Source organism: Dermacentor albipictus, chromosome 2 (genome assembly GCF_038994185.2).
Source record: "Dermacentor albipictus isolate Rhodes 1998 colony chromosome 2, USDA_Dalb.pri_finalv2, whole genome shotgun sequence".
NCBI classification, from domain to species: Eukaryota; Metazoa; Arthropoda; class Arachnida; order Ixodida; family Ixodidae; genus Dermacentor; species Dermacentor albipictus.
This window is the reverse complement of record NC_091822.1, coordinates 123234877-123262443: the sequence shown is the minus strand read 5'-3', so window position 1 is coordinate 123262443 and position 27567 is coordinate 123234877. Positions and strand designations below refer to the sequence as shown.

At 46.2% G+C, this 27567-nt stretch overlaps 1 protein-coding gene across 6 annotated transcripts in view; it reads left to right on the top strand.

Annotated features, from left to right (window-relative positions):
• Nucleotides 1-27567, top strand: part of LOC135910746 (pleckstrin homology domain-containing family G member 5-like) — a 747540-nt gene that overhangs the window by 373071 nt on the left and 346902 nt on the right. For all 6 annotated transcript variants that reach the window (XM_065442817.2, XM_065442821.1, XM_065442818.2 and 3 more), the window contains 2 exons: nt 836-926; nt 14075-14240. In XM_065442817.2, coding sequence (XP_065298889.1) covers nt 836-926; nt 14075-14240 — 257 coding nt within the window. The remainder of the gene's footprint in view (nt 1-835; nt 927-14074; nt 14241-27567) is intronic.

Here is a 27567-nt window from a genome sequence, read left to right as displayed (position 1 = left end):
GCCTGCTTTCACTTTCAGTGTATTATGTCCACTCCAGAACCTTTCTTTTTTTAACCTTGTTGTGCGCGGCAAAGGCAGAGCACATGCATAGCAGACAAAAGCATATGGATGTGCTGGCATCTCTGTAGTTTGGTGCTGCCGTGTAGCATTGCTTCGTCAGCTCTTTATCGCCGGCAGGTCAACATTTTTTTTAATGTGAAAGCATATTATATGTCCCATGAGGCAGAAAAACCAACGTTGCCCGCAACGAGAAGGTAACAAAGATCCTCATCATCAGTGAGGTCATCAGCGTTATATGTGACCTCAGTAGTAATGCAGAATTAAAGATATAACAAGTTGGAGTAACATGAATTAAGGTGGAGTAAAGTGAACGGAGGTGAATTAAAGCGGACTACGGTTCGTGCAAATTAGAGCAAGGTGAATTAAGGGGGATTAAAGTGGAGTAAGTTTGGTACAAGTTACAGCAACGTTGATTAAGGTACATTAAGGTGGATAAGGAGATTAAAGGGGAGTGAGTTTGGTACAAGTTAGAGCAAGGCGGATTAAGGTATAGATTAAGGTGAATTAAGGTTTGCACAAATCATAGCAATGTGGATTGAGGTCGACTAAGGTAGAGTTGGGAAGGACACGTGACAGTGCATGACGTCACGTTTTATGGACGTAACCAATTAATTAGAGAAGTCCTACTGCTTTCGCATTGGTATGAGCTAAGGTTGCTTAACTGACTGTCAACTTTTATTGTGCCGAGTGTAAGTCAGCCACTTAACCAGTGCACCCTTTTCGGTTACCAATCTCGGCGCCTAACAAACTGCAATTCCCTTTTTGTGTTGCGCAGGACCTGACCGGCACTTCTCTGGGAAGAAGCTCGTGGTACGGCAGCTCCTACACGCTACACGAAGACGAAGACGGCTGCCCCGTCTTTCCTGGTACGTGTCTGTGTGCTGCTGAGAGAAAGCTTTAGCACGGGACAAACTCCCGACATCCAAATACATGCGGAACGCAGAAGATCTTTGGTGGGACAACTGACTGCATTGGTGGGGATGTAACACTTTGTCGCATAAGAGAGGAGAAAGGTCAATTTTAGCAACTCCGGGAGGGCAGAACACGCTCAGTTCCTGCCATCGCTCAGTTTTCAAATGTATTGAGGCGCGAAGTTTACAGGCCTGTAACTCTGCACCAGAAACAGCTATTGCAGTTCCGTACACTGAATCTGATCGAACATCTAGAACGGACGAATTTGAATTTACAGCTTACAGCTTACTTGAAGTTGTTGCAATATTATAGAATACTCACAAATTGGTGGTATCTTTCAGAGCGGCACATAAAACATCCATTTGGCCCGCTTTAGATGTATCTTTAGGTGGAGTTAGAAGTATTGTGATATATATATATATATATATATATATATATATATATATATATATATATATATATATATATATATAGTGTTGTAAACTTGATAATTGAGTGGTTGTTGTTGTTTTGCACCTTTGCAGTTGAAACAAAGCTCACGTCCCGGCCTAAAAAAATTGTATTGCTGCATTCACTGCATTTTAACTGTTCTTTTAAATGCAACTAACTTACTCACATCCGGTGCAGTTTGTTGCCGAGAAAAAAGATTTATCAGCTTTCATGTATTTATATATAGGATCCCCCAAGGTAAGGCTTCGCCTATTTTGGTTTTTCCCGCTCGATCCTGAAACGTCTTTGGCATAGGTTAGACATAATATGCAGCGGACGATATCCTTTAATGTTATTGCAGCTGTACGCAGCTCTCTTTAAGTATTGTAGATGCGTTTCAATAGGAACTTAGCAGAGAGTGGGATAATAGTTTGTGGCTGTGTTGAGTTGCACAGTCACTACAGCAGCCATCGTAACCGTTCTTGCTCAGACTGTTCGAATGACCTGACCATAGTGGGTGTTTTCTTAGCTGCACTAAATTTTTTAAAGATATGCCTATGGCAGATAGCACAATTCAAACCACTGAGCTAAATTACTCGATGAGAGGATCATTACGTCTATGAGAAATCAAAATGTTCAATTGAATAATTAACGTATTTGCGCTAATAAACTCTTAATTAATTACTTTACGCCACGTGTTTCAATCTACGAATTATAGCCGCTGAGTTCGCAACAGCGCATCCACTCGGAGCGAATTGCCTGAACAGCACGAGTTCCGAGATATTTTCAGTGTCCGTGGAAATGCATGGATGTTCCAGTTACATTTATGCTTTAGTGCATAAAACAGCGGGTTCTTTAAAAGGTAACTGGAACGCCAATGCATTTCGTCAGACACATTGAAGATTAATATCTCGGAACTGGTGCCCTCCAGAGAATTAGTTCTAAGTGGATACGCCGTGAGAACTGAGCGGTTATAATTCGTACATTAAAATATGGGACGTAAAGTGATTAATTATAAAGTTAGCGCAATTACGTTAATTATTCAATTGCACATTTTGATTTCTCGAAGAAGTAATGGCCGCCTCATCGAGCGATTTAGATCAAGGGTTAGAAGTGTGCTATGTGCTATAGACAATCTTTGAAAAAAATTGGTCCTACAAAAAAAAAAGAAGAAGAAGAAGAAGAAGAAGAAGAAGGACCCTGCGTATCCATTGCCGTCATGGCACCGGCGTTCGTTGGGAGTGCACGTTTCCTTGCGGGATGAGAGGGAAGCCGGCGACGTTGTCCGGTGCTGCTGAGTGAGGGAGAGAGTGAAAAGAAAAGGCAAAAGTAGGGAGGTTGAAGAAGGAGCTGCTCGGTTGGCTACGCTACAACTGGGGAGGGGGGAAAGAGGAAAAGTAGATAAGACGGAGAGAGAAGAAAAGTTTCCATCTAGATACGTGGGAGCAATGAAATTGCTTTCTCAGCAATTACAGCAGCACCTTTGATTAGGTTTGTTGCACTTGAAATGAGAAGTTAGTCTTGTGGCTGAAGGAAGCGGATTTGTTACTTAAGTCGTTCAAATGAAAGAAAAGAAAGAAAGATTGTTGAGTATTGCGAAGGTGATTCATTGAATTAATAAACGTTTTATTTATTGGATCGCTATTTGGCCTAATACGAGTAATGGGGAAAAGGAAAACGTGTGTCGGGAGCGCTAGGTGAAAAAAAAATAATTATGTGTCAAATTTACGAATCTGTAACTGAGTAATAAAGAACGATGTCGCAATTCCTTAAAGTGCGCCTAATAATATATCTAGAGCAGACACAACTACTGCATTATGGTCTGCCCTGAAATATACGACTAATTTGTGAAGAAGGACTTTTGTCATACCGTGAACGTTGTAACAATTTCGAATGAGCTGTAAGTATACATATAATATTTCGCGCTTTAGATCCTCTAACACATACATTTTACAAATTTGCGATACCTGAATTCGATGCAGAGTTACGCGCATTTGTGAACTTCGTGCTTCAATTGTTCTGAAGTTTAACAGTTTTCGGAATGTTTCTTAAACCATGGCAGGACCTACATCAAAATTCAGCTTTATTTTGTCACTTGCATTAAGCTTTCTTTCTCTATAATGCAGGAAGTTTCATTCGAATTGGTGAAGTGATTATCTCATCAAATCATTGCTGCTTTGCGCTTGTATTTTAATATGGGAAATAGGACTTGGCCCAGAGCTAAAGCTTCCCCTTATTAAGCAAAAAATTATAAATCGAAAATGAAATAAGCAGGACCTACGTTTGTAGCTTGCTTTTTTTTTTTGAATTACGATAAACTCTAAAAAGTTTGTCACGAATGGTCTCTGGAAGTACAGGCGCGGTGAACGCCTACGCGTCTGTTGGTGCACTGTATGTGCTCCCGCCCGAAACGGAACTCGCTTAATCCAATATGACAGCACTTTTTGTATTATTCTAGTTATACCGATTGCGCTTTACCTTAAAGCTGAGGGTATTCTCAGCATGGAAGCCAGGAATAGTATATATATATATATATATATATATATATATATATATATATATATATATATATATATATATATATATATATATATATATATATATATATATGTATATATATATATATATATATATATATATATATATATATATATATATATATATAGGCATGCAAATTTAGCGAGTGAAGAGCGCGCAATCCCCAAGTTGTACAGCTAAACACGTAACACTAAAAAAAAGAAAACCACATTAAAATATTTGCTTGGTAACGTTCCTACGCTTCTGTTGTGTATTTGTCGAAGCGTTAATAGAGTCGTAGTACGCACCTATTTCAATCCTCTAACAAAGTTGCTACCCGCCGTGGTTGCTCAGTGGCTATGGTGTTAGGCTGCTGAGCACGAGGTCGCGGGATCGAATCCCGGCCACGGCGGCCGCATTTCGATGGGGGCGAAATGCGAAAACACCCGTGTACTTAGGTTTAGGTGCACGTTAAAGAACCCCAGGTGGTCGAAATTTCCGGAGTCCTCCACTACGGCGTGCCTCATAATCAGAAAGTGGTTTTGGCACGTAAAACCCCATAATTTAATTTTTTTTAACAAAGTTGCTTCGATAATCGGCCCACATTAAGTCGAGGTATTTCAGCTAAATTGTGGCTGTCCGCCTCTTTCCGGTAATCGCCTCGACGTCCGACTGCAAAATACCGTCACTGCGTCCTCGGAGCTTGGTGCCCTGCGAGATAATACGCTGTTTGAAATTATTACGACATCGCATACCTCGATAAAGGCGACCCAGCGGAGCGCATAACGGTAATCTACGCGTCAGCACGACCGCGAAATCTCGACAAGTGAACTGGCGGGCGGACAATGCGTCGAGTGGGCGTTGAAGCAAACAGTGGCCATGACACTTAATCGCACGCGAACGCGAAACCTTCATTGGAGGTAAACAGAGAGAACTGCGATTGTCTGCATGTGGGCTTTCCGCGACTGCGGAAAGCCCACATGCAGACAGTCCGTTTAACGTTCAGGTTTCGAGGAAGCGCCGATCCTTATCACCCGCCTGTATGGCGCAGTATGGTTTTGCACTGAAATACTATGGAGGGGACCTGTCGCTGGCGTCGGGGCCCACCGCCAGTATCAAACTTGAACCAATCGTGGGAATTATCGTTATAGTGCACGAGTTTGTCTAACGTACACATAAACTCTGTCATTCTAGAATTTACGCGAGTCTTTTTTTTTTTTATTTGATTTCTCATCGCGGATACGTTGCTTGCCGACGATCAGCTACATTTATGCCATGATTTCTCGCATACGAGTGTTGTCAAGGAAATTATAAAGCGGGTCACTTACAAAACTGAAATTACCCACAAACGTTATACATATATATATATATATATATATATATATATGCATCAAATACATTTTTATAGGCAGATGGTAATGATGAACGCGGGTGGAGTAGTGTACAGAGGTGAGAAACCGTGTGAGCCTACGATGCCTGCCCGCAAAGTCTGCATGGGCGCTGCTGCAATGCTGCCGTGCAGTGTTCTCTGCTGCGCCCTTTATATCAGCCTCAACGCTTTTGCACTTATAATGATACACTATAGGGGCTTGCTACTTTGGGCACTTCCCTTTACGGGCGGGTTGCGGAGCAAGCGGGTGTAGCCAATGTTCTCATTCTCCTTAGGAGGAAGGAATGGAACTGGTCAGGTTATGTAATGCTTAGGGCGGATAAACGCTGCTTTAATACAGTTACAAAGTGGGTGCCGAGAAAAGGCCAAGCGAGACCGAGGACGGCAGAGAATTAGGCGGTGCGATGAAAGTAGGAAATTTGTAGACATAAGATGGAGCAAGGTCGCGGTAAATAGAGATCGCTGGGAAGGGCCTTCGTCTTGCAGTGGACATAAATGGGCTGCCAGTGATGGTAACGACTTTAAGCTAGGTCGATAGATTATTTTTGAGAAATGCTAAACGCGTTATCAGAGACTTCGCAAACCGGAAAGGGTGGGAAAGTGAAAGTGGTGACGCCGCCCTGAAATTCGCGAATCAGCTACCCGCGACGTATGCGGCAGCTTACGGCATAACTTGGCCGCTGCTACTTGATGATTGATTGACTTAAACAAAATCAGCACCGCGTGCACGAAGGCAAATGAAAGACCACACAACCGGGCCACGTTTCTGGGCGTTTGGTTTTAGAGATAGAACACCAGGCGACTTTAAACTGGCATGCGTACAGTGCGATTGGCCTCAGCGCAGGTAATCACGGTGCTCTTGAGGCAAATGTTCAAATTTGGCACATCGGAATTCTGTCAAGTGTCTTATTATTATTATTATTATTATTTTATTTATATGTAGAAGCATGGGAACGTACGCTACGTCAAGCGTCCCAATGCAGCTGACGAAGCTTCGCTTCTAAGCTGGTTTCGTTTTAAAAGAAATTAAGCATAAACTCTCTGCGCTCCCTCCCCCCTCTCCCCCTCATTTCCAAGTAATGGCTCCTCTAGATAGAGCACTTGTGGCTTACCGCAAGCCACTGTTGGACCGTTGTGGTACAGGTGCGGTACATTGGCTATAGTATAGCATTTTCTTGAGTTAACAACTCCGAATCGGGAGAGTGGGGGTTGACTGCCGAGTCACCTCATCTAGAATAACCTGGAGACGTTTATAAAAAGGTCAATCCGCGCTAGTCTCAGTTCGAACGGGTCGTCGTCGAGATCTTTCGTACCATTCCGACGCAAACAACCCACTCTCGAACAGTCGACGGAGCCGAAGTGTATCCCGCATTTATCGCGCCAACAAGCAGGGTGTCCCAGCTAACTTTAGCCAGAGTTTTAAAATGCGCGAATGCCCCGTAGCTGGACAGAACCAAGGTAGTGTTGTTTGACGTCGCTTAGAGATACTCAAATTATTTTTTAAATTCCGCCTAATTGAATAATTCGGTTAATTAATTAATCAACTTCGCAAATATTACAATTAGATTAAAAGTGTCAACCAGAAAATTGTAGATCGACATGAAAAACCCCCGATACAGCTTTCTGCGTTTCCATACGGGTGCATAAGTGTTTTTCCGAGCGGGACAGAAACCCCGCAAGTGCACGCAATATTGCCGCGCGACTGGCCGCTCGAGGCACTTAGCGTGTGTTCGCGGTAGTGTTCCTGTATATGCTCCCGCAGGGAGCAGAGTTGCGCATAGGTCCGCCGTCGTGATCCAGCTCTGCAGCGAAGCCCCTCCTCGCGCGCGCAGGAGCCAAATGCCGCGCGGCGTTCCGCCTTTTTTCTCTAGTGGTCGCGAGCTACAAGCGCCAATTGTTCGCAGGCGCTTAGCAAAGGGCACATCTTAATACAGGCTACGCTCGAATGAGTCCTTCGTGCAGTCGGAGGGGGTGGGCTTCTAACCAACCGAAACTTTGTATGTACCTATAGTCGGATACAACTTTAGAAAAAAGGGGGCGTTTACTCCTCCGAGGCGGGTGCACCAATGGGCGCGCATTCTGGACCGACGTCATGCGCCGGACGGCCGGTGACTTCGCCGCTTCGGTCATCTGGGCGGGGCCTCCCCTTTTTTCTAAAGTTGTATCCGACTATATGTAAACACGCATATACAACACACACATGAACGTAGAAATAGGGGGTAGGACCGCCTTCGATTCCCCAAAATAAAATACTCCCGTTGCTCTAACAGCTCCAAAGTTCGCTCGCAAAAGCGCAGTACGTTGCCAAAAAAGGCGGTGAAATTATTTTCAGCATGCATATGAAGTCTTAATTATCATTGTTAGAAAGCAAGAAATGTTTTAAAGAGTGTTTAAAACTTCACACACGTAAGTGGACACTTAGCGCATTTTGGCTGCCGAAACCAGCCGATTAATGACTTTCGCCAAGAGAGCTATCGTGCCTGCAATTATGTCAGTGACCGTTAACAGGGCGTCATTTATCCCTAACCATCGTTCACAACAGCTGCACGTTTTCGATACATGCGGTGCAGACACAGATTTAAGCGCATTTCAAATGTTCACATGTGCACATTTTAAGCAAAGCTTACTTTTACGATTCATTCATACCGCAGACTAATCAGCTATATAGTGGCGGCAAATCTGCAAGTAGAAAAATATTCAAGATGCAAGACCAAATTTATTTCATACAAGATAATGCATGAACGGCTGCTGGCAACAGGCCAAGTGTGCTGGTTCTTGGAACCTTGGGGGCAGAATTCAAAGAAAATGGAAAGGCAACAAGCTATTAAGAGTAACAACAGGTAATTTTTATTGCACTAATCAAATCAAGATGGCAAACTTGCAGAGTAATTATTCACACAGTGCAGACTGTAATCTGACAACACATTTTTGGCATCGTACTGGCACAACACATGTGCCAGTACGCTGTGTTTCGTACCACTTCACCAAGGTCCTTGACTTTACATCGTCGAATACCGCACCTGAAACCCGCAGCTGCTCCTCTCAACGCACGATCGACGGTCCGCTGATTGCAATGGCGATGGCACTGACGGAAACGACGAGTTCGCAGCTCTCTCTTAGCTAAAGTTACTAAAGGCTCAACGATTATTCGCTGCGCGAGCGGCGCCGGAAAAGGTATGCGCAACTCTGCTCCCTGCGGGAGCATATAAAGGAACACTAGTTCGCGGGCTTCTTTCACGCTCGGAAAAACGCCCTTACGTAGCACGTATTGAACAACGGAATGCTGTATTGGGTGTTTTTCATGCTGCCCTACAATTTTCTGGTTGGCACTTTTAATGCAATTGTAATGTTCGAGAAGTTGATTGATTGATTAAGACGGATTGTGCAATTAGGTGGAATGAAAAAAGATAATCTGAGTATCTCCAAGCGACGGCAAACGACACTATCTTGTTTCTGTCCAGCTACGTGGCATTCGCGTATTTTTAACCTCTGGCTAAAGTTAGCTGGGACACCCCGTATGGCAAATATCACTCGCAAGTATAGGCAATGCGAAGTTAGTCTGCGTAGTGCTTCGAGGTTTCGGTTAGGTTGCGGAAGAGGTAGAAATGTGAGAAGGTCTCGTTTAGTGGCCAGCATCTTGTGCAGGTCCGGAAATGCGTGCGGATGTGTTCGTTCTTGACATCCTCGTGCATGCGCTGACTCACTGTCTCGACGGTGCAGCGGGATGGCCGAAAGCAACCGCATTCCTTCTCTTTTGTTCCTGCAAGGATGTGCACAAAAGACAATGAAGCGAGATATGTGGCACGTGGCTGCGATAGCGCGTGGGCTTCATATGTGAAGTAACAATAGAAAATAAGAACGTGGCTTGACACTACAGTTATGAAAGTTAACTTCTAGAATCAATAGGGGACTGCAATCCAAATAGACTGCTTTGACTTCTTTAATGCGTTAGCATTATGGGTGTCAAAGGGGAAGAAAGAAAGTGTATGTTCGAAAAGTGCGGGAGGCAGGTTACGTGGTAGATAGGCGGTAGTATAAGACGTGTATGCGTGCACATATATACATATACGTGTCCTTATGGCTGTAGCATTGTATATATATATATATATATATATATATATATATATATATATATATATATATATATATATATATATATATATATATATATATATATAGAGAGAGAGAGAGAGAGAGAGAGAGAGAGAGAGAGTTATTAATGGAAGAAGGTTAAAAAAAGTGAGGCCTAGCGGTAAATGAGGGAAAAATGAGTTACAAAACGTTGCACCTTTTTGAGGGGTCGGATCCCTAATTTAAACCGCGTTTGCTACATTGTTTTGCAGGAGCTCACTCGGCACACCTCCTGCCTCCTTTTTAGAGAACTCTTCTTTACTATAATAATTGCACTGTGTAACGTTTCTTTTGTGCTTCTAGACGCGGCTATGACTGTTTTCGTCGCTATGTAAATACCTTACGGAAGTACGCGTATTGTATTCGTAGTATATATCATGCAAGAAAAAAAAAGGCCTCTTCGAGGAGCGAAGTAAAACTGCCGCTAGTCTATATATATGTATATATAAAACTTTGTTCTTGCTATGTAATGGGTAGCACCGTCAGCTGCGTGCAACCTACAGAAAGATGTCGTCCACCTAAACTTCGCTTAAAGTTTTTTTTTTTTTCGTCATAGAGAACAGCCGTAACGTACGCACCGAACAGTAGTCAAATACTGTCATTCCTTGAGCCACGACACGTACTTGGCCAATGGAATAAACGGTGCCTGTGCGCCTCGCGACATTGGTTAAGCGCATCTAAGCTTCCTCAGAGACACTGGTCTCGGTGAAATACCTTAGTTTGTTGAGTGTCCTGGTGTGCTTGTGCGTGTATGTAATGCACCTGTGTCGGGAATTGTGCATCTCAATTGACTTTTCATTATATCTATCTGCAGCAGCATGTTAGTCGTGCCACCAGATTCACTAACAAACGTTTCTCTCTCTCTCTCCCTCCCTCCCTCACCACAAAACCCAAATTAAAAATTTAATAACAGGCGCTTACGTTCCAAAACCATGATTTGATTATGAGGAGCGACGTGTATAGTAGGGGACGTTCGGATTAATTTCGACCACCTGGGGTTCTCTAACGTGCACCTGCATCCAAGTACACGGGTGTCTTTATTTTTTTCATTTCGTCCCCATCGAAATGCGGCCGCCATGGCCGGGATTTGATCCCACCACCTCGATCTCAATAGTGCAATGCCATAGCCACTAAGATACTAAGAAAACAACACAAAGCAACTATTAGGTTTGTGGTAATGGACTGATTGTGGTACTGGACTGGTACTGGACTTGTGGCTTCCGCTGGTCAAAGGCATCGTCTCTCAAACCGCCCATCAACGCACGCATGTCGATTTCTTTGCACCGCAGCGCATCATTTCATCACTTTAGACAGAAGTGTGGGCGATTGTACCAAAGTCAACAATATCCATCGGTTTGCTCTGCAATAGTCGTTGCCGGCATACCCAACTGGACCGCTAATCTACACGTTGGCCTAGTTGCAGTTCATTAGTAATGTCGAGGTCTCTTTGCCATGCAGCAACTGTTACACTATCAGTTCTACCTCCAGCTATAATATTGACAAAGTGATTTGAGGTAGCCGGCACTAATATCCTACCTTCGCATCTGTGTGCAGTTATTAAACAAAAGAAAATACTGTGACAAATAGCCAATGACTATTTATACGTGAGTGCAAGAATCCCTTTTTAGTGATTGTTTTTCTTTCAGAATAGCACAGTTAGCAGCACCAGGTAACTATTTAAGTACCACGTCGTGCACCTCATCGCTGCATCACCGCAGGTCGTTTGTTAATGGGCGCGTGCCTGCGTTCTCTGCAAACGCGTGCTCGGCCCAGCCGCAAAAACAGCTAGCTGCGGTGCAGTCGTTATCTTATCATGGAGTCTTGCAATCTGTGCGGACGACCTTGGCGACCTTGGCTAATGCTTACACCGGAGATAACCGCGTTAACGGCACTCCGTGACACAGTTTCATGCACGTTGCTGCTGAGCGGAGAATTCCTAGTGCGGAGGCTGCCCTCGCGGGGACGAGAAGACGCGAGTGATGGCAGAATGCAGATTTATTTCCGTCAGCCGAGTTGAGTGACGTTTACAGCGATAGCATGCGGAGAGTGTGTTGCAGTTGTGGCGTCGTTGGTGATTGAGGGAGAGGGGGGAGGGGAGGGGAGGGGGGGGAGGTCCGGCAGCGAGCTCACCTTAAAGCGACATTCTCCTCACTATGGGAGCATCCCAGGTGAAGTTTCATAGTGAGTAACGCTTCCATGGATGAAAAACAACGCAAAATAAACGCGGACAAGGGAGGAACACAGGACGAGCCCTGACTTCCAACTATCAGGGTTTATTGGGCGCATACAGAAATATATCTATGCATATTGGGGGGGGGGGGGGGGGGGAGGGATTGTTTGCTATATTGCAGTTCATCTGCGCACGCGTCAATTGATAGATAGTGGAACCTTCATGATCAAGCCGGATTAGTGGTGAAGGTACATGAACTCTTTGTCAATTGCAACGGAAGGAGCCCTGACTCAGGCATCACCTTCACGCATCATCGCAAAGGCTTCAAATATCTTACGTGCTGTTTGGTCCCTACACCGCGGCGCAAAAACCCGTGTTTCTTGAGAGACCGGACAGGGGGCAGCCACACTTTGCACAGTGGGGGGACAGATTACTCCAGCCGCTTTGTCTTCGCGTTATTAGCGTGCTCTCGCAGGCGGTTGGTTAGGTATCGGCCCGATTGTTCTCTACATGATCGGCCGCGCGATGTCGGGATGTCGTACACGGCCTCGCTCAGGCACGGTACGTAGCAGGTGGCGTGCTTCTCGACACAGCACCTGTTGGCAGGATTTCTAGTATTCGCTTTTTTGCAGACGGAGCATAGTTTGTTGGGAGCCGAAAACACACAACGCGCACTCTCGCACGTCCCGCAGCTTTCTTAACTCGATAGGAAACGCTGTTCACATAAGGGAGTACCACCACCTATGATTTGACAAGGGCTGGCCCGAACGTCGTCCTTGGGGAACCTGACCTCACTGGTCATCCAGTGCGCGAAGTGGGGTTGCTATCCGGTCTTTCAAGAAACACGAACTTTGCGCGGGTATAGGGGCCAAGCAGCACGTGGGATGTTTGAAGCGTTTGCGATGATGCGTAAAGGTGATGACTGCGTCAGTGCTCCTTCCATTGCCCTAACTCACAAATAGTTTATATATCTCCGCCACAAGTCCGGTTTCATCATTAAGAGTCCGTCTTCTATCATTAGATGCAGGCGCGGATAGATAGCGTACCTCCCTCTCCCCTCCCACTTCCTCTCCCCTTTCCATAGGTATATTTGTGTATGCCCACAATATCTCCTACACACTCTTAAGCAAAATTACAGCCCTTGGGCCGTATTTTGCCACACAACAATAATCGTCATCTATCTTGTCCGCATTTCCTTTCTTTAACGCTGCGAGACCGGTACTTCCAAGTCACGAACGGCATGCGCGTTATCAGCATGGCAGAGCATTCTAGTCAGGAAAGTAGCGAGCGCAGCGTTTTTAAGAAAGGAGACGCAAGCAAGACAGATGACGATTATTGTTGTGTTGCAAATATACGCACGAAAGGGTGTACGTTTGTCTAAGAGAGTACTAGTTGACAGTCAGCGCTCATCCTGTGTTCCTCCTTCGTCCGTGTTTATTTTTCGCTGCTTTTTACCAATTAATTCGCGCCGACTAGCTCGCATTCATATCATCTTGAGTAACACTTCGCCCGACCCCCTTGTACATTTTCCCAACTAGGCCTTCAGCCATCATTAAAATGTACAATCATCTCTCTCTCTGTCGAAGAGTGCGACAAGATAGCCCCGCCTGCTGAAAGCACCGGGAGCTTCTGGCTGTGTGCTCAACAACGTAGAACTTATTGAGCAACTAACTCGCTTCACAAAAGCTTGAAGTTTGCCTCGTTGGAGCGGAAGAGACTTCTGCAAACCGGTCAGAAGATCTTAACCCAGAAGGCTGCATGATTGTCATTTTTTTCCTTGCTGTTTGCGGAATAGTATATGTTTCTTTGCTATTTATGAATTTCGGCAGAGCGCAGCGTTTGCCGTGCCTGTAGAGGTCGCAAGGCAGCAATGAGAAACATTTGATTAGCTTATTCTTTTTCTGTGTAATATTGGGTTAGTCAACTGCTTAAAGCGGGCACAACACGTATCTATCTATCTATCTATCTATCTATCTATCTATCTATCTATCTATCTATCTATCTATCTATCTATCTATCTATCTATCTATCTATCTATCTATCTATCTATCTATCTATCTATCTATCTATCTATCTATCTATCTATCTATCTATCTATCTATCTATCTATCTATCTATCTATCTATCTATCTATCTATCTATCTATCTATCTATCTATCTATCTATCTATCTATCTATCTATCTATCTATGTGTCTGTCTGTCTGTCTGTCTGTCTGTCTGTCTGTCTGTCTGTCTGTCTGTCTGTCTGTCTGTCTGTCTGTCTGTATGTCTGTCTGTCTGTCTGTCTGTCTGTCTGTCTGTCCGTCTCTCCATCAGCGACACCATCCTGGCTATTTGTGTTCTATGTTTTGCTCACTCAGCAGCAACGCGTTTGTGCAGCCTTAAGCGAAGCAATAATCCTTAGCTTCTTTTTTTCTTCCGCCGCTTCAACGCTGTACCCTTTGCCTTGTCTCTCCGTTCGCAGAGCCCGAAGGCGCACCTTGCCATCCTTCACCAGCCGACTCTCAGCCACCTAAACGCGCCAGCCTGACCACCGCACAGTCGGTGCCCTTCGGCATCAGCGAGCTGGGCAACGATGATTCCTCGCCCGACGAAAAGAAAGACGTCTACGCAAGGTTCTTCGCCAGAAAGTGAGCGCCGGTGTCCTTTTCTCTCATATGCTTACGCTTTACAACCCTGCCACACTCGCGTGCAACTTTGTGCCGCAACAGTGGGAGAGCTCCAGGGGCGGAGCTTCTGCGCGTGTGTAACTGCGCCAAGTAGTCCGGCAGCAAGTGACAGCGCTTTTAGTTTCCTGGAACAGATACTTGGGGGGGGGGGGGGGGGGGGACACTGTACGGTCTGAGTTTTCTTTACTTCTTGTTCTTTTTTTTTGTCCATTCATCTAACAATTCATTCGCAAATCCGCGCACTCATTCGTTAACCGGAAGCACGCCGCTTGCGGGCAGGCAGCCATTTACAACGCGGCGGCTTCCTAGCAAAGTTGGCGGTGGCAACAGCAGCAGCGACAGCGAAACTCAGTATACAGACAAGAGTCGGAGAGAAAGCAGTGACTAACGTCCGCTGGCCTCGGCGAACAGCGAAGGCACCCGCCACACTCGCGCAATCTCTGGTGTCCGTTAGGCTGGGAGCGAGTGCCTCCACGACAGACATATATAGGAACTGGAGCGCGCGCGGACGATGTTGTGAGAGCAGCTCGCGTTGTCGGCCGGAACCCAGCAGACCGATTTACGAGTCCATTGTGGCACTCGCGCCACTTCCCCTAACGCGTCCCCTCATCTCTTCAGCTCCTCCACACGACGCAGCCTCCCACCTCCACCCATAATGATGGCTCTCTTCTTATTCAAGTTGGCAGGAAACAAAAAAGGACGAACGAACAGACCGAAAGAAAAGAGAAAACGCGCTGGGGAAACGCGCACGTTCTCTCCTATGTCGTCCCGGATGACTGGCTCCCTCTCTGACGCTTTTATTTGTCGCTTAGAGCGTCTCCTCGTCGTCAGGACGAAATATGTCCCCCGTCGCAAGCCGCGTGGCGCGTTGCGAGACTTCTGGCCGCCGGTTCTTGGCGCGCCGTCAGTCTCGATGAAAACGCTTGTCTTCTGCGCTTGCTTCTCGTTTGAGAACACTTCGTTACTGTGGGCAACGCGACACTCGCGTGAGCGCCGATGGTCTCAAAAAAAAAACAAGAAGAATATAACGGGAAGCGATGCCTGCAAGTTTTGACAGCGTCGCGGCGCCAGTTTGTTTCGAGAGCGTCGGTGGAAATGCGCTAGGGAAAACGGTGAAAGCAGGAAGGCCTGCCGACAAAACGGTTTTAGAAGACCTCCCGGCAGAGCAAGGTAGTCATTTGAAGCGCACCGAGGCGCGAAGTTTGGCTCCGCGGTTGCCTTTTTTGTTACAGTGTAATGTTGCGCAACGAAAGCTGAGATATTCCCAGAGAGTGCATTGGCATCCACATTATACTGAATTTTTCATTTAAGCAAATGACTGAGGGCAGCTGGGTTGCCTGGTTGTATGGATTCTGCAGCGCTAGCATTACCAGTGGTTGAAATGTGCGACGGTAAAGCGGCAATGCTTCGACACGGTGAACGGCGTAGACAAGATGGCAAATGATATGAAGGGGCCGGTATGTTAGTTATCAATTGATTTTCACTCGGAGTCGTACAGCAGATAAGGCAGATGACACGAATGTTGATAGTTGATTGCGAGGGCATCTGTACTGTTGGAGTCACTTATATTATTCCGTTGAACATAAATCAATTAGCCCATGCTTAAAACACTCGTGCAGAAATGCATAGAACGAACTTGTATAGAGTGAACGTTGAGTGCATTGTGCAACTTAAAAAAAGAAATAAAGGCAACTTCTCCAAAGAGGCTTCCCTACACATAAGTAACAATACATAACTCTATGTGGGCGCAGAGTCCGGTAGCATGGGCTTCAGGAAGTGCAACGGTGCTCTATGTTGACTTTCTTCCTAACTCACTCGCGGCCAGGGTACCAAAATCTTTTCCTCCGTCGCTCACCTCAACTAATATGTCCGAGACACTTAAGCGGCAAATTACCGGTTGGAATTATTGGTGCATTCATATCAGGAGCCACTTTTTTAGAGCAATCTCCATGTTCGTATCAAAGGATAAGCGCTGTCGCGTTGCCTCACCTTCTCACTCAGTAGCTTGGTCATCCTTTTCACGACAGGGTCTTTCCATACCGCCTCTCTGCTACACTTTTGCCTCCCCTACTTTTATCGTTGTTCATTCCGCGAGCAAACAAGAACATCAACACCAACTTTTCCAGCGTTCAGTGACTGTACGTTCGGAACGCCGCATCATGGGATATACAGGACATTGTCCCTACGCGGTGGTTTATACCGGCGGGTTATGAAGGCTGCGTAGCTCTTTTTCGCTCATAGCTTGAGCTATGCTGAGTAAAGCGAACAAAACGTCGCTACGAGGATGGATGCGGTGTCGGCAGGCATTGACATGCTGCCACGCGTAAAGGATAGAGTGGGCAGCCCATAATTCCCACTGCGAGCGTGACACATACCTATATCCACTTCGGCTCGGGCGGGCCCGGTGCCACCCGTGCGCCTCTGCATCGTGGGCCGGCATTTGGGATACGCATACACCTATATAATACTAACATTAGTTCTACATGGCTGTTTTATCGTGGAGGTGAGAATGATTGAATACTCTCGGCTCATGTTTTTTCATGGTTGTATACAAGCTTTTAGAATACACATCAATAACAAAGGGTGAGCTGGCAGCTATTTTTGTGGACGTCAGTGATTGCCCCCAGCCCTTGACGAATGATCCTTGGTCACTGGTCCAGACCACGTTCAGTACAAGAGTACTGAAACGTTGCTTCACTACACGAGTATGTGTGGATTGTGTGACATTCTTAAAGAGTTCATGGCGTTATTTGGTGCCCAAATTGCTATTGTTAAGAGTTGTAGCGCACTGCATCGTATTTATGTGAACGCTAACTCCAGTCCCCCCCCCCCCCTCCCCATCTTTTTATTCCTTATCGTCTTTTCTTCTGTCAGCTTCCAGTCACTTTAAATTTTTCTCAAGCACACGGTAGCCAGCCGATATTTACACTTGCTATCATCTATGTATTCCCTCACTTCCTCCTCCTCTTTTTCCTGTATTTATTTCCTCTATAACGAACTGTCGTTGTCCGGAATGGAGTAAGTTTAGGAAAAACGAGTGTCAAACGTTTGCTTCATCGTGTATTACGAGAACAATTGCGAATAAAGTTGCTTGCTTGCAGCCTGAATTTTCTTGCCTGAAGACAAGAATTTGAGCAGGCACTTAAGTCATTGTTCGCGTTATAGGAAAATCCGAGATTACTTTCACACTCGGGGTGAAATTTAAGTGTGGTCTTTTGCAAAAACGTTAACTTTCACTTTCACCTGAAGTCTGTGAACCGGGCGTTTGCCAGAAAGCCTTTATTGCCAGTGCGCTCTATCAGCTAGTGTTATTACCCATTAATCATTCAACGATTCGCCGTTTGTGGAGAAGCACGGCCCGATATCCGCGGCTCTGCAAGGCGGCCATGCAAATGTCAGTGGAGCGTGCACGCTGGAAACGAAAGATAACGGAACAACCGCGGAGCTATATCCGCGATCCGTTATCCCCGAACAGTTGTTTTTTTTTTCCTTCACGTTTCAGTCACCGCTTGTCCCTTATCCGGTGGAATTCCTGCCACGTGCACTTACAGCTGACACAGCACCGCGTGGAGCACACAAGTGATAGCCGCATCCGAACTGACGTCCCGCGACATTTTCTGATAACGAAAGGAGAAGAAGTAGAGCGGATGTGCAGGCTCGTTCTGGCTCACATATATATTTTTTTCCCTTTCTCATAAGTTGCACGCGCGCCGGACACCGTTGCTGGTCAGGTCAGGTCGAGGTGAAGCCTTCCGCGTCACGGTTAAACTGTATAGAAGCGGGACCTTGTCCGCGAGGCTCACTTAGGCGCAGCTGTCGTTAAGGCGTGTCTGCCTGATTAAGCGAGAACGAAGACAGCGGGCCAGCGTTGAGATGACGCGGGGCGGGGATTTACGACCACGACGCTGCCCTTCTCCGTTTGGCCGTGCCGAAACACAGGGAAGAAATCCGTGAGAAATAACGTTCTGGGTGCCCGGCAAGTAATGGTGTCGCTTTCTCCAATAACTTTGTTTCTTTTTTTTTAATGGATTTTGCTTCGTAGGAGCGATACCATCCTTATACGCCTTTCCAACCCCATCAACTTCTCATCCGCTCTCCCATCTGTACCGCGCCGAGTTCTGTTTTAAACAGCCATGTGCACGTCGGCCCGTCACGGGCCTTAAAGCTCAAGTTTGACCCTCTGACTATCTTTATATATATATATATATATATATATGGTCACACAGCTAGCAGGTGCTTGCACAACGCGTGCGATCGACGTCCTCTGTTCATGAAGGTGGCGGCACATTTTCTGGACTTTTTGTTATACTGTCTGGTCATGTTTGCGTTCGTAATGCGTCGGAGTACGGGCTAGAAGAATAGATGGCGTCTCCCTGGAAGGACCGCGACGGGACAGCCGCAGATGTGTCACACATTGGATCTTTCGCAAGCGTCACTAATCGTATACCTCCAGAGAAGCTCGGTGGGCGGTGCAATATAGGTAGGGCGAGGAGGGGGGGGGGGAGAGAAACAGTATGTGTGTTTGTATATCAAGTCACGTGAGATATTTTTCGTTGTTCGCCCACTCGAGCGAAATCCCCGCAGACGCAATTTAGTCTGACGAAACGGCGTTCGCGCCGTGTTTTTTTTTTGTGTGTGTGTGTTTGTGTGTTTCACACCGCCGCGATGGAGAGGAGCCGCGCTAATGTACACTTACGTGGTAAAGTGAGGGCCGAAAACACTTCTTTCCATCCGCACTTATAGAAACGCGCGCAGCTATCGCACAGATACGAATTTCGCAACTATAGCAAGACCCTGCGAATCAGCGTTCCTATGGCGTCTGTCTTTATTTTATTCTCTTTCTGGGTGTTTTTTGTTTCTTCGACTTTGTTTCGACCGGGGACGTCACTTACCGACCGGTGTTTTGTTCCTTATACTGTACACAAAGTCTCGCTCGTACTTAGTCTCACGGGGCAGTACATGCGCCGTCCAAAGCGGTTTCTTGTTTTAACGCATTAGTGGTGGCGGCTTTTTCTGCATCGCGGCACCAAGCAGCTCTTATCTATTTCATTTCTTCTTTTTATCATCATCTTTTCTTTTTTTCGCTGTCGAGTTCCCCCAAGCGCCTCCTCTAGTGGAGCTAAATTATTGCCGCGGGAAGATTAACGATCCCGGGACCGGGAGTACGTTGCGCCCGGCTAATGACCGGTTTCGCATGTCTGCGCGTCTTTATTCTCGCTTGCATGCTTTCTCAGTTGGATTGAAAAATCGCTTTCATTTTCTCCTTTTTCTTCTCCTTTTTATCTTCTTTTTGCTGCTCTTCGCCCTAGGCAAAGATTCTATGTAAAGCAAGTTTGACATATTTAGTCACTGAATAGGAATAAAACGGAGAAGAGCTTCGGGCACTGCGTTTACTTCGCGTTACTTCGACAGCTGTGGTGTATTTTTAGACTCGCTTCGATAGAACATTGCAGGCTGGGTACGTTTGGCTTGAACAGAGAGAGGAGAATAAAGAAATACAACTAAATGTTATAATAGTGGAAGGCCCGTAATGCCGCTTTGTTTTTTGTTTTGTGTGTGTGTGTGTGTGTGTGTGTGTGTGTGTAATTGCCGCGTGACAAAGAAACAGGGGAGAGGTGGGGGGGAAGGACACGCAGAGAGTTCAACTAGAGTTTGTCCAGCTTGCTACAGTACACGTGGAGAGGGCGCGGGGGGGGGGGCAGTGAAACAGAGATAGGAAGTGAGAGCACAGGTGTCCTAAAATTAGTCACTCGCGCTACACAAGGCGCACTGTATCAACAGTCTCACCCCCAAGCGCATTGCCTTCAGGACTTATTACATAGAAGAGTTCGCGTACCTTTCTGGGGAACCCCAAAAAACTACCGCTTCAGAAAAAAAAGAAAAGCATAACGCCTGCATACAATCGTCACCGTCGTCGACTGGCTGTTGTCGCAGACGGGCTCGCCTTATGCAGATGCAGACCGGTGCATCTGTTAGCGTTTCATCTGATAGCTGATTATCCATCGATCGCGATGTTTTGCACTGCTTCTGCTTTAGCTGTCACGTTAAAGAAAAAAAAATAAAGCTTGATTGTGGACTTTTGGGCAGCAATGCTGTTTTCTGCTCGCGACTGCACCCCTATTCTAACGTTGACATTTAAAAGGCCTGGTTCGCGCCCAGAACGAGACTCGTGCGTATATTAAAGCTCATCGCAGAGCGGAAGCACATTTTTTTTTTTCTGGTAGTATGCTTGGGAAAGTAGACTTGTGGGGGATTGCGGAGTAGGGGGCAGGGGTGGGGGGTTGTCTGTCTGTCGGTCCGTCCGTCCATCCGTCCGTCCGTCTCAACCAATCAGGCAACATATCATTAAACCAATAGATTGATCGATCATTTGCGAAATTATTTAAATTCTGACAAATCTTTGCCCGCTAGGGGACATCGACCGTCCGTCCGTCTCAAACCAATCAGGCAACATATCAATATACCAATAGATTGATCGATCATTTGCGAAATTATTTAAATTCTGACAAATCTTTGCCCGCTAGGGGACATCGAGATTTCGCTCAGGTTTCACGCGTGGCCGTGTCAACTCCGATCGCCTCTGGAAGCGAACGGCTCGGACACTTCAGGAAAGGGTTCGCTCGCTGCCATGTCTGTCGGGCTCCCTACCACTATTTTCGTATCGACCAACCCATTGTGGACACCGGTGACAAACGCGAAGATGCCCGTGATGTGGGGCATCTGCGCCCTCTCGCATTTCCTCCTCTCTTCTTTGCTGTCGCACGCCAGACAGGAGGGAGGTCAGAAATCGATCGCCCCCCCATCTCCCACTTCATCGCCTCGGGGCCAAGATCGGTTCTCAATTTCGTAAGTGAGTCGGCGACCTGCGGCGCACCGCAGCGCAGGCCACCGTCGCCGCGGCGCAGGCAGCAGCAGGGGGCGCCCTAATCGCCGCGAGCACGCGCTCTCAAAACTTCCATTCACCGCGATTGCTCGGGCGTGGGCTTAGCCTAATTAATCGCGCCTTCCGATTCGCCGCCCCATTCACTCCAACTTCGCAGTAATCACTCTCGGATACAATCCGTAGAGGATGCGCGCGTCTGGCGTGATGAAGCCCGCCTTTGACCCTCGTGTGTGTCTCCGCGTCCGATTAAATCTCACAATTTAACTTGCTGTGCGTACGCAGAAAAAAAAAAGATTGTAGCAATAAGGGTGCTGGCTTGTTCAATGACTTGGACTTGTCTTATCATGTACCAAGCAAAACTAAAGGTGTCTGCTCCCGCCAATATTGGGACAAATACTCCCGGAACTATATTCCGCGGCGCAAGGATATTGCCTGGGTGCACCTCGTACCTAAAGACAGCATATATAGATATAAATAAATATATATAAATATATATATATAAAGGCAGCATATATATATATATATATATATATATATATATATATATATATATATATATATATACTGTCTTTATTCGTTGCTTTCGTATGATTTGATAAATAAGAATCGGGCCCCTCGGTTAACCCACTTTCTTCTCGTTCATTACGTTACGAGGGTCTCGAATACGCAGCATTGATATCTTCAGGTAGGATGTGTGGGTTTATTGACCAGTTGCCGTCACCCAAATAGATTATGTACTCGTGACGTCTGCGGCAGAAAGGATGGTCTCCATCAGCCGCTAAGGTTAGTGAATGGTGGCGCTGGCTAACACACCCAGGGTTAGTTCTATTAGTAAAAACATAAGTACCCCAGAAAATGGCGCCGCGGTAACTCAATTGGTGAGAGCATCGCACGCGTAATGCGAAGACGTGGGTTCGTATCCCACCTGCGGTCAAAATTTTTTTCATCCACTTTCATTTTCATTCATTTATCAATTCTTTAATTCTATTAGTAAGTACAAGTAATTTCCGCGATGTTGTCCTGGGTGTATTTTTGTTTTGGCTTCCTATGATATGGTTAATAAAAATTGGGCAACACGGTTCCCTTCTTCTGCTTTATGTAAGCGAACCATTGAATAGAGAGAGAGATAATATTTAATGGCAGAAAGGTGGAGAGGTCGGCCTGAGTGAAGTGCCTCTAGTCTGCTACTCCACGGTGGGAAGGGGTTTTGGGGAATAAGAGAGATAGGATGTGAAGAGGAAGGAGGGTGGTGGTATGGTGAATATGATGAGGACTGCACAGCATACTGTTTCTGTGCAATGCGTACGTGTACACTTCACAGCACAGCACAGTCATCTTCGCGGGCAGAGGCAGAGGATACTGCAGTGTAGCTAGGAGACTGTCTATAGCGTTAATAATTTTTGCCGCTGTTAGCACCACTGGCGTACTTAAACCAGACAGTAGCAGCTGCAGGGCGTCGATTATTTGTCGCAGCATGGCTTTGATGACCGATGGTGATATCTGATTGCAAGCTCCTTGCTCGCGCTGCCAGTCTAAGGTCCGTGTGCGCAGCGGCCAGCGTGGCCATACATTCGATTCCAGGCTTGCGCGGCTGGCTTGGAGCAATGGTTTGGAGAGGTCTATCGATGCTCGAACCATTGAAAATAAATGGATGCGCTATGGCAATACTCTCTAAATATATTGCTGGCGTCGTTAGGCGTACTTCTGGTGAGGGCACAAATTATCGTTGACATATGTTTTGGTAGACGGCATAATGATGACAACTGCAGTGCCGGCATGATGACAACGGTATTACGGCGTTAGAATGACGACATTGAAGATAGCGATAGTGCGATGACTATGACTGCGTGACTGCAGAATGACGGAGTGACTGCAACATGACGACGATAGCACGGCAGTGGATACACTCCCGTGCTTTCTTGTCCGCTCGTTTGCTTTAGGGAGTCCAGTTCACACTTTTGCCACCATAGAGTTTCATACCGTTACTACAGGCAACTGCGGCGCTTATAACTGCGGGGAGCTGCAAGCAGGGCGGTTCAGCCTGCATGGGAACGATGGGTGGCACATGGATTTGGCTAAACTTCGCTTTTATGTACTATAGCTTCAAATGGCTTCGTGGCTTTGCAAAGAGAACATTTATTGAAGAGAGTACTGCGTTAGGAATAACTAAATGAACATTATTAAAATTGTCCGAAGGCAGGAGTCGAACACAGGAGCTCTAGCACGGAAGCGCGGTATTGAAATCATTGCGCCACAGACGCATGGGCAAGCGGAACCACTGCAGCTAATAGCGATTATGCGTGCTTGTAGAGTCTTATTGACTTCCGCATTAAAAGAAAAGTGTTAACTGCTTAGAAATTTAGCCCAGGATAAAGCGTGATAAATGAAGCCACAAGAACGTCTGAAGCCCCAGGCACGAAGATCACACAAATACACGCACCACCCGTCATTTCCATGGTGGCTGAACGATTGCTGCGCGAGAGTTCTTTCCAGTAATTGTAGGAAATGCTTCCGACCGATTCGCTTTAGAATCGTGCAAATTCCACGCACTGCAGGAGTCGGTCTAAGCGAAGCTGTGGTGATCCGGCAAGATGGAACAGCGCATGCCCGCAAAAGACGCACTGCGCACTTCGGCGACTATATAACGCGTCAGGTGACCGTCAGCTGAGGCTACGAGGAAACGCCACACAGCTCCACCGCCGACCACAGCGATCTAAACCTTCAGACGCCGCAAAGCTTTCGCGCGGTAGCACGAGCGTCTCAGAGATCGTTGACGTTCGGTGAGATCAAATACAATTTGCATCACTGGAGAAAGTCCGGCTGTCGACTACGAAAGCGAGCGACTGAGGCAAGGCAAGTTACTAGCTTTAAATCTTTAAGGAAATAAAAAGTAAGCAACTGTTGCAAGAAATAAACTTACTTTCGAGCAGCTGAGGCTGCGCGGGATGGCTTTTCCCCAATGACAAATACAAATACCAAAAATGGTCCCATATCAAATGCTGGCGTATTATTTCATGCGCTCGTACTGCTTAGAAAATTACGGCCGCTGACTTGCTGTGGAACTCTGCGGGGGACCTGATTCTTGTCAACTTGCAATTTGCAGCTTTCTTCCCAACACCCCAATGGAGAAATAAAAGTTATTTTGATTGATTGATTGATTGATTGATTGATTGATTGATTGATTGATTGATTGATTGATTGATTGATTGATTGATTGATTGATTGAAACAAGAACATCATACTTACACGAGAGAAATCTGGATAACGGTGTCATGCGTACATTTAACCAACAAGCACGTATCGGGATGTCAGCCTCTCGCACAGAGAATATACCGGTCTGCTCGCTCTTTCCAAACCGGGCTGAACACCCTCAAGAAACTTGAGCGGCTGTATTCATACAGATATCCATCATCATTGTTTCAAACTAAAGACATTTGGGCAGCGATCACAGTGGATGTATATGCGCTAAAGGCAGCCTGAGCGCAAATTCTCGACTTGCGGTGGACGGGCCTTCGTCATAGATTGCAGTAGTGACGTGTTCCGTCTCGTAATCTTGTGCGCTGATTTTTATTTACCGATTCTTTTTTCTCCCTTTACATCTCTTTTGATCCCGTTTCCCCGCGGGAAATGTAGCGAACAGAACTTTCTTTAGCTTAACCTTCCTACCACTTCTCTGCTTCTCCCTCTGTGATCTCTGTTGTACCGGATAATTTATAGGCTGTCATAAAATGCGAGACGGTTTATCTTTAATGTCAAAGGATTCAGAGGGACAAAACATGCGTCTGAAAGGATATACATCCACATTAAACGGCCGCTTCAGTTTTTTTTCCTTAGCAACCACAAAATTACACCACAAGGTAGCAAATAGCTGCAAACTAATTTAGAGTGCTCTGACCCTACACAAGTGTACGTTTAGGCGCCCATGCAAGGGCGCTTTCTTCAATCAATAAATAAATACTAGGCAATAAGCCTTGATAGTTGGCGTACTAACAGATTGAGTACATTCACTTCTCGTGGGAACAAGCGTTGACGTACTCCACAAGGAAGCGCGAGAACTCCGAAAGCTACAGTCGGGTATGGCGCAAGCAGTTCTTCCTACAAAAAGCCATGCCAGCACCGGCCGTATATAGTCCTTTAAAGCGCTACCAGCAGGTCGGGCTGCGCCTGATGCCTAACGTTAGCATTCGCGGAACCCAATCGTTACCGTGCATCTCGCATCTGTTAAAAAAAAGAAAAAAATGGAGCGTCGCAAGAAGATAGGTATCTGAAGTGGCCAACAGTGATTAAACAAGAGATGTCTCCCGCAACAATCGATTCAACAAGGGTCGTTGTCTTTGCCAGGGTTTGAAAAGCAGTTGTTCTGAAGAAGTCAAGTAGCCTTGTAGAAACGTTGGCTACAAGAACATGTCTCGTTCATATCCCGTACTGAGGAGGAGGGGGGAAGCATGAAATGCTTGACATTACATCCTCGTCTCATTGTGCACATCGTGCCAATTGTACCGCGTGTGGCGAAGAATAGTGATTGAGAGACGCCTCCTTTGTGACAGCCCCTGAAACGAAGGTCAGAGGTTTGACCTTCAGACAGCTTTGGGGTAATTAGGTGAGCGGAATTTTACAAAAGATCGTGGCACCGTATAGTCATGCATCCGCGATGTGCTGTGACACATAAGCGCAGCTGTGTTTCTTGAGATGCACCAGCTTATATGGCGGCTTGTGACGAACTGTCGCTGAACATTATATTCAGGACAGTCGCACAGAATGTGTTCCATTGCAGAGAGCAATGGAATACATTCCTGGCAGTCCCTGGCATCCGTTCTAGCGCACCTTGACACAATACCATTGTCCCTCGACACGATTTTCACATGCCGCCGACAGAAGACTTCGCAGGTGTAGGTGACAAAGGGACTACTTCGGTTTTTGAAAGATACGGGATTGGACAAGCGGCTGTGACAGTGATATCACGTACCATGCCTGATTGATGGACTCTAACGGACGATGTGTGTGTGCTCTGCTATGTGCTCTCTCTCTCTCCCTTCCCCATCTTTCATCGCCCCCATCTCTCTCCCATGTGTAGGGTAGCAAACCGGTTAAGCTAAACTGGTTAAGCTAAACTGGTTAACCTCCCTGCCTTTCCTTCTCCACTTTTTCCTTCCTTCCTTGTGACGCACTGAACGTTGAACGATTCAGTGCGTGTGTGTGCGTGCGCCAACTGTCAACTTCCGTCCTTTTCATATTTCAGTTCACTCTCCCCATTACCCAGTGCAGAGTAGCTGACTGGTGTCAATTTGGTTAACCTCCCAGCCTTTCCTTTGCCACTTATCTTTCTCTCTTTCACTGCTGCAACCGAGTGCTTAGCAGCATCAATCGCCTACTTCTGTAATATGCGATGTTGACATTTGAATTCAATGATGTCTCATAGTTTGGGACACGTGGCGCTTTGAGGAATGTTTCATGGCGGAACGTGGTAGTTTTTAGCAGAGCTGGTGTCACACTTGGCAGCGGCTTCTTTTCCTTTTTCCGTGACCAGTGATAGTACAAATGTTGTGCTTGTTACTACTAAAAATAAAGTGCCATATCTGATACTGCTACTGTATTTGAACTCCATGTTCAGCCTGTCTCTCCCCCTCCCCAATAACCTCCTACACACCCGCAGTTTTGCTGGTCTTTGCTCACTCCACAAACTTCCAGCACGTTAATCCTCCCTCGAATTCTAATCTAGGATATGCAAGGCCGCTGCATGGTCACTACAGTTTATCGCCGGGAAATGTTGCGCGATAACCACGTTTCCTTTTTCGACGTTTTGCGCTGCGAAGTTCGCAGTGGGCCAGAAACGTTGGATCATTCAACGCGTCACAATGTCAAACTCTTCGTCCGTCCGCGTTGGTTGCGCACGAATGTATGTATGTATGTATGTATGTATGTATGTATGTATGTATGTATGTATGTATGTATGTATGTATGTATGTATGTATGTATGTATGTATGTATGTATGTATGTATGTATGTATGTATGTATGTATGTATGTATGTATGTATGTATGTATGTATGTATGTATGTGTCTGTGTGTCTGTCTGCGTGCGTGCGTGCATGCGTGTGTGTGTGCTGTTACAAGCGAACAGAAAGATCCATTTGCGTAGCACACGCTTTCTACCTACATTTTACGTTACGCGACTGCGAATGAATGAATGCTTTACATTGCCGCTTCTTGTCGCTTGTTCAGCTAATGGATGACCCACTCGCTCATTTTTCAGCCTACAGTAGCTGTCTCGCAGTTAGCGGGTTGTTACAGATGGCGACGCGTTTGCCCTTTCTGCTTGGCGTGAATGCATATTCTTGTTCTAATGACCGCACGGGAGGTGTAGCCGACATCACGCGACTAACGATGCGGACCGAGGTGGTCAGGC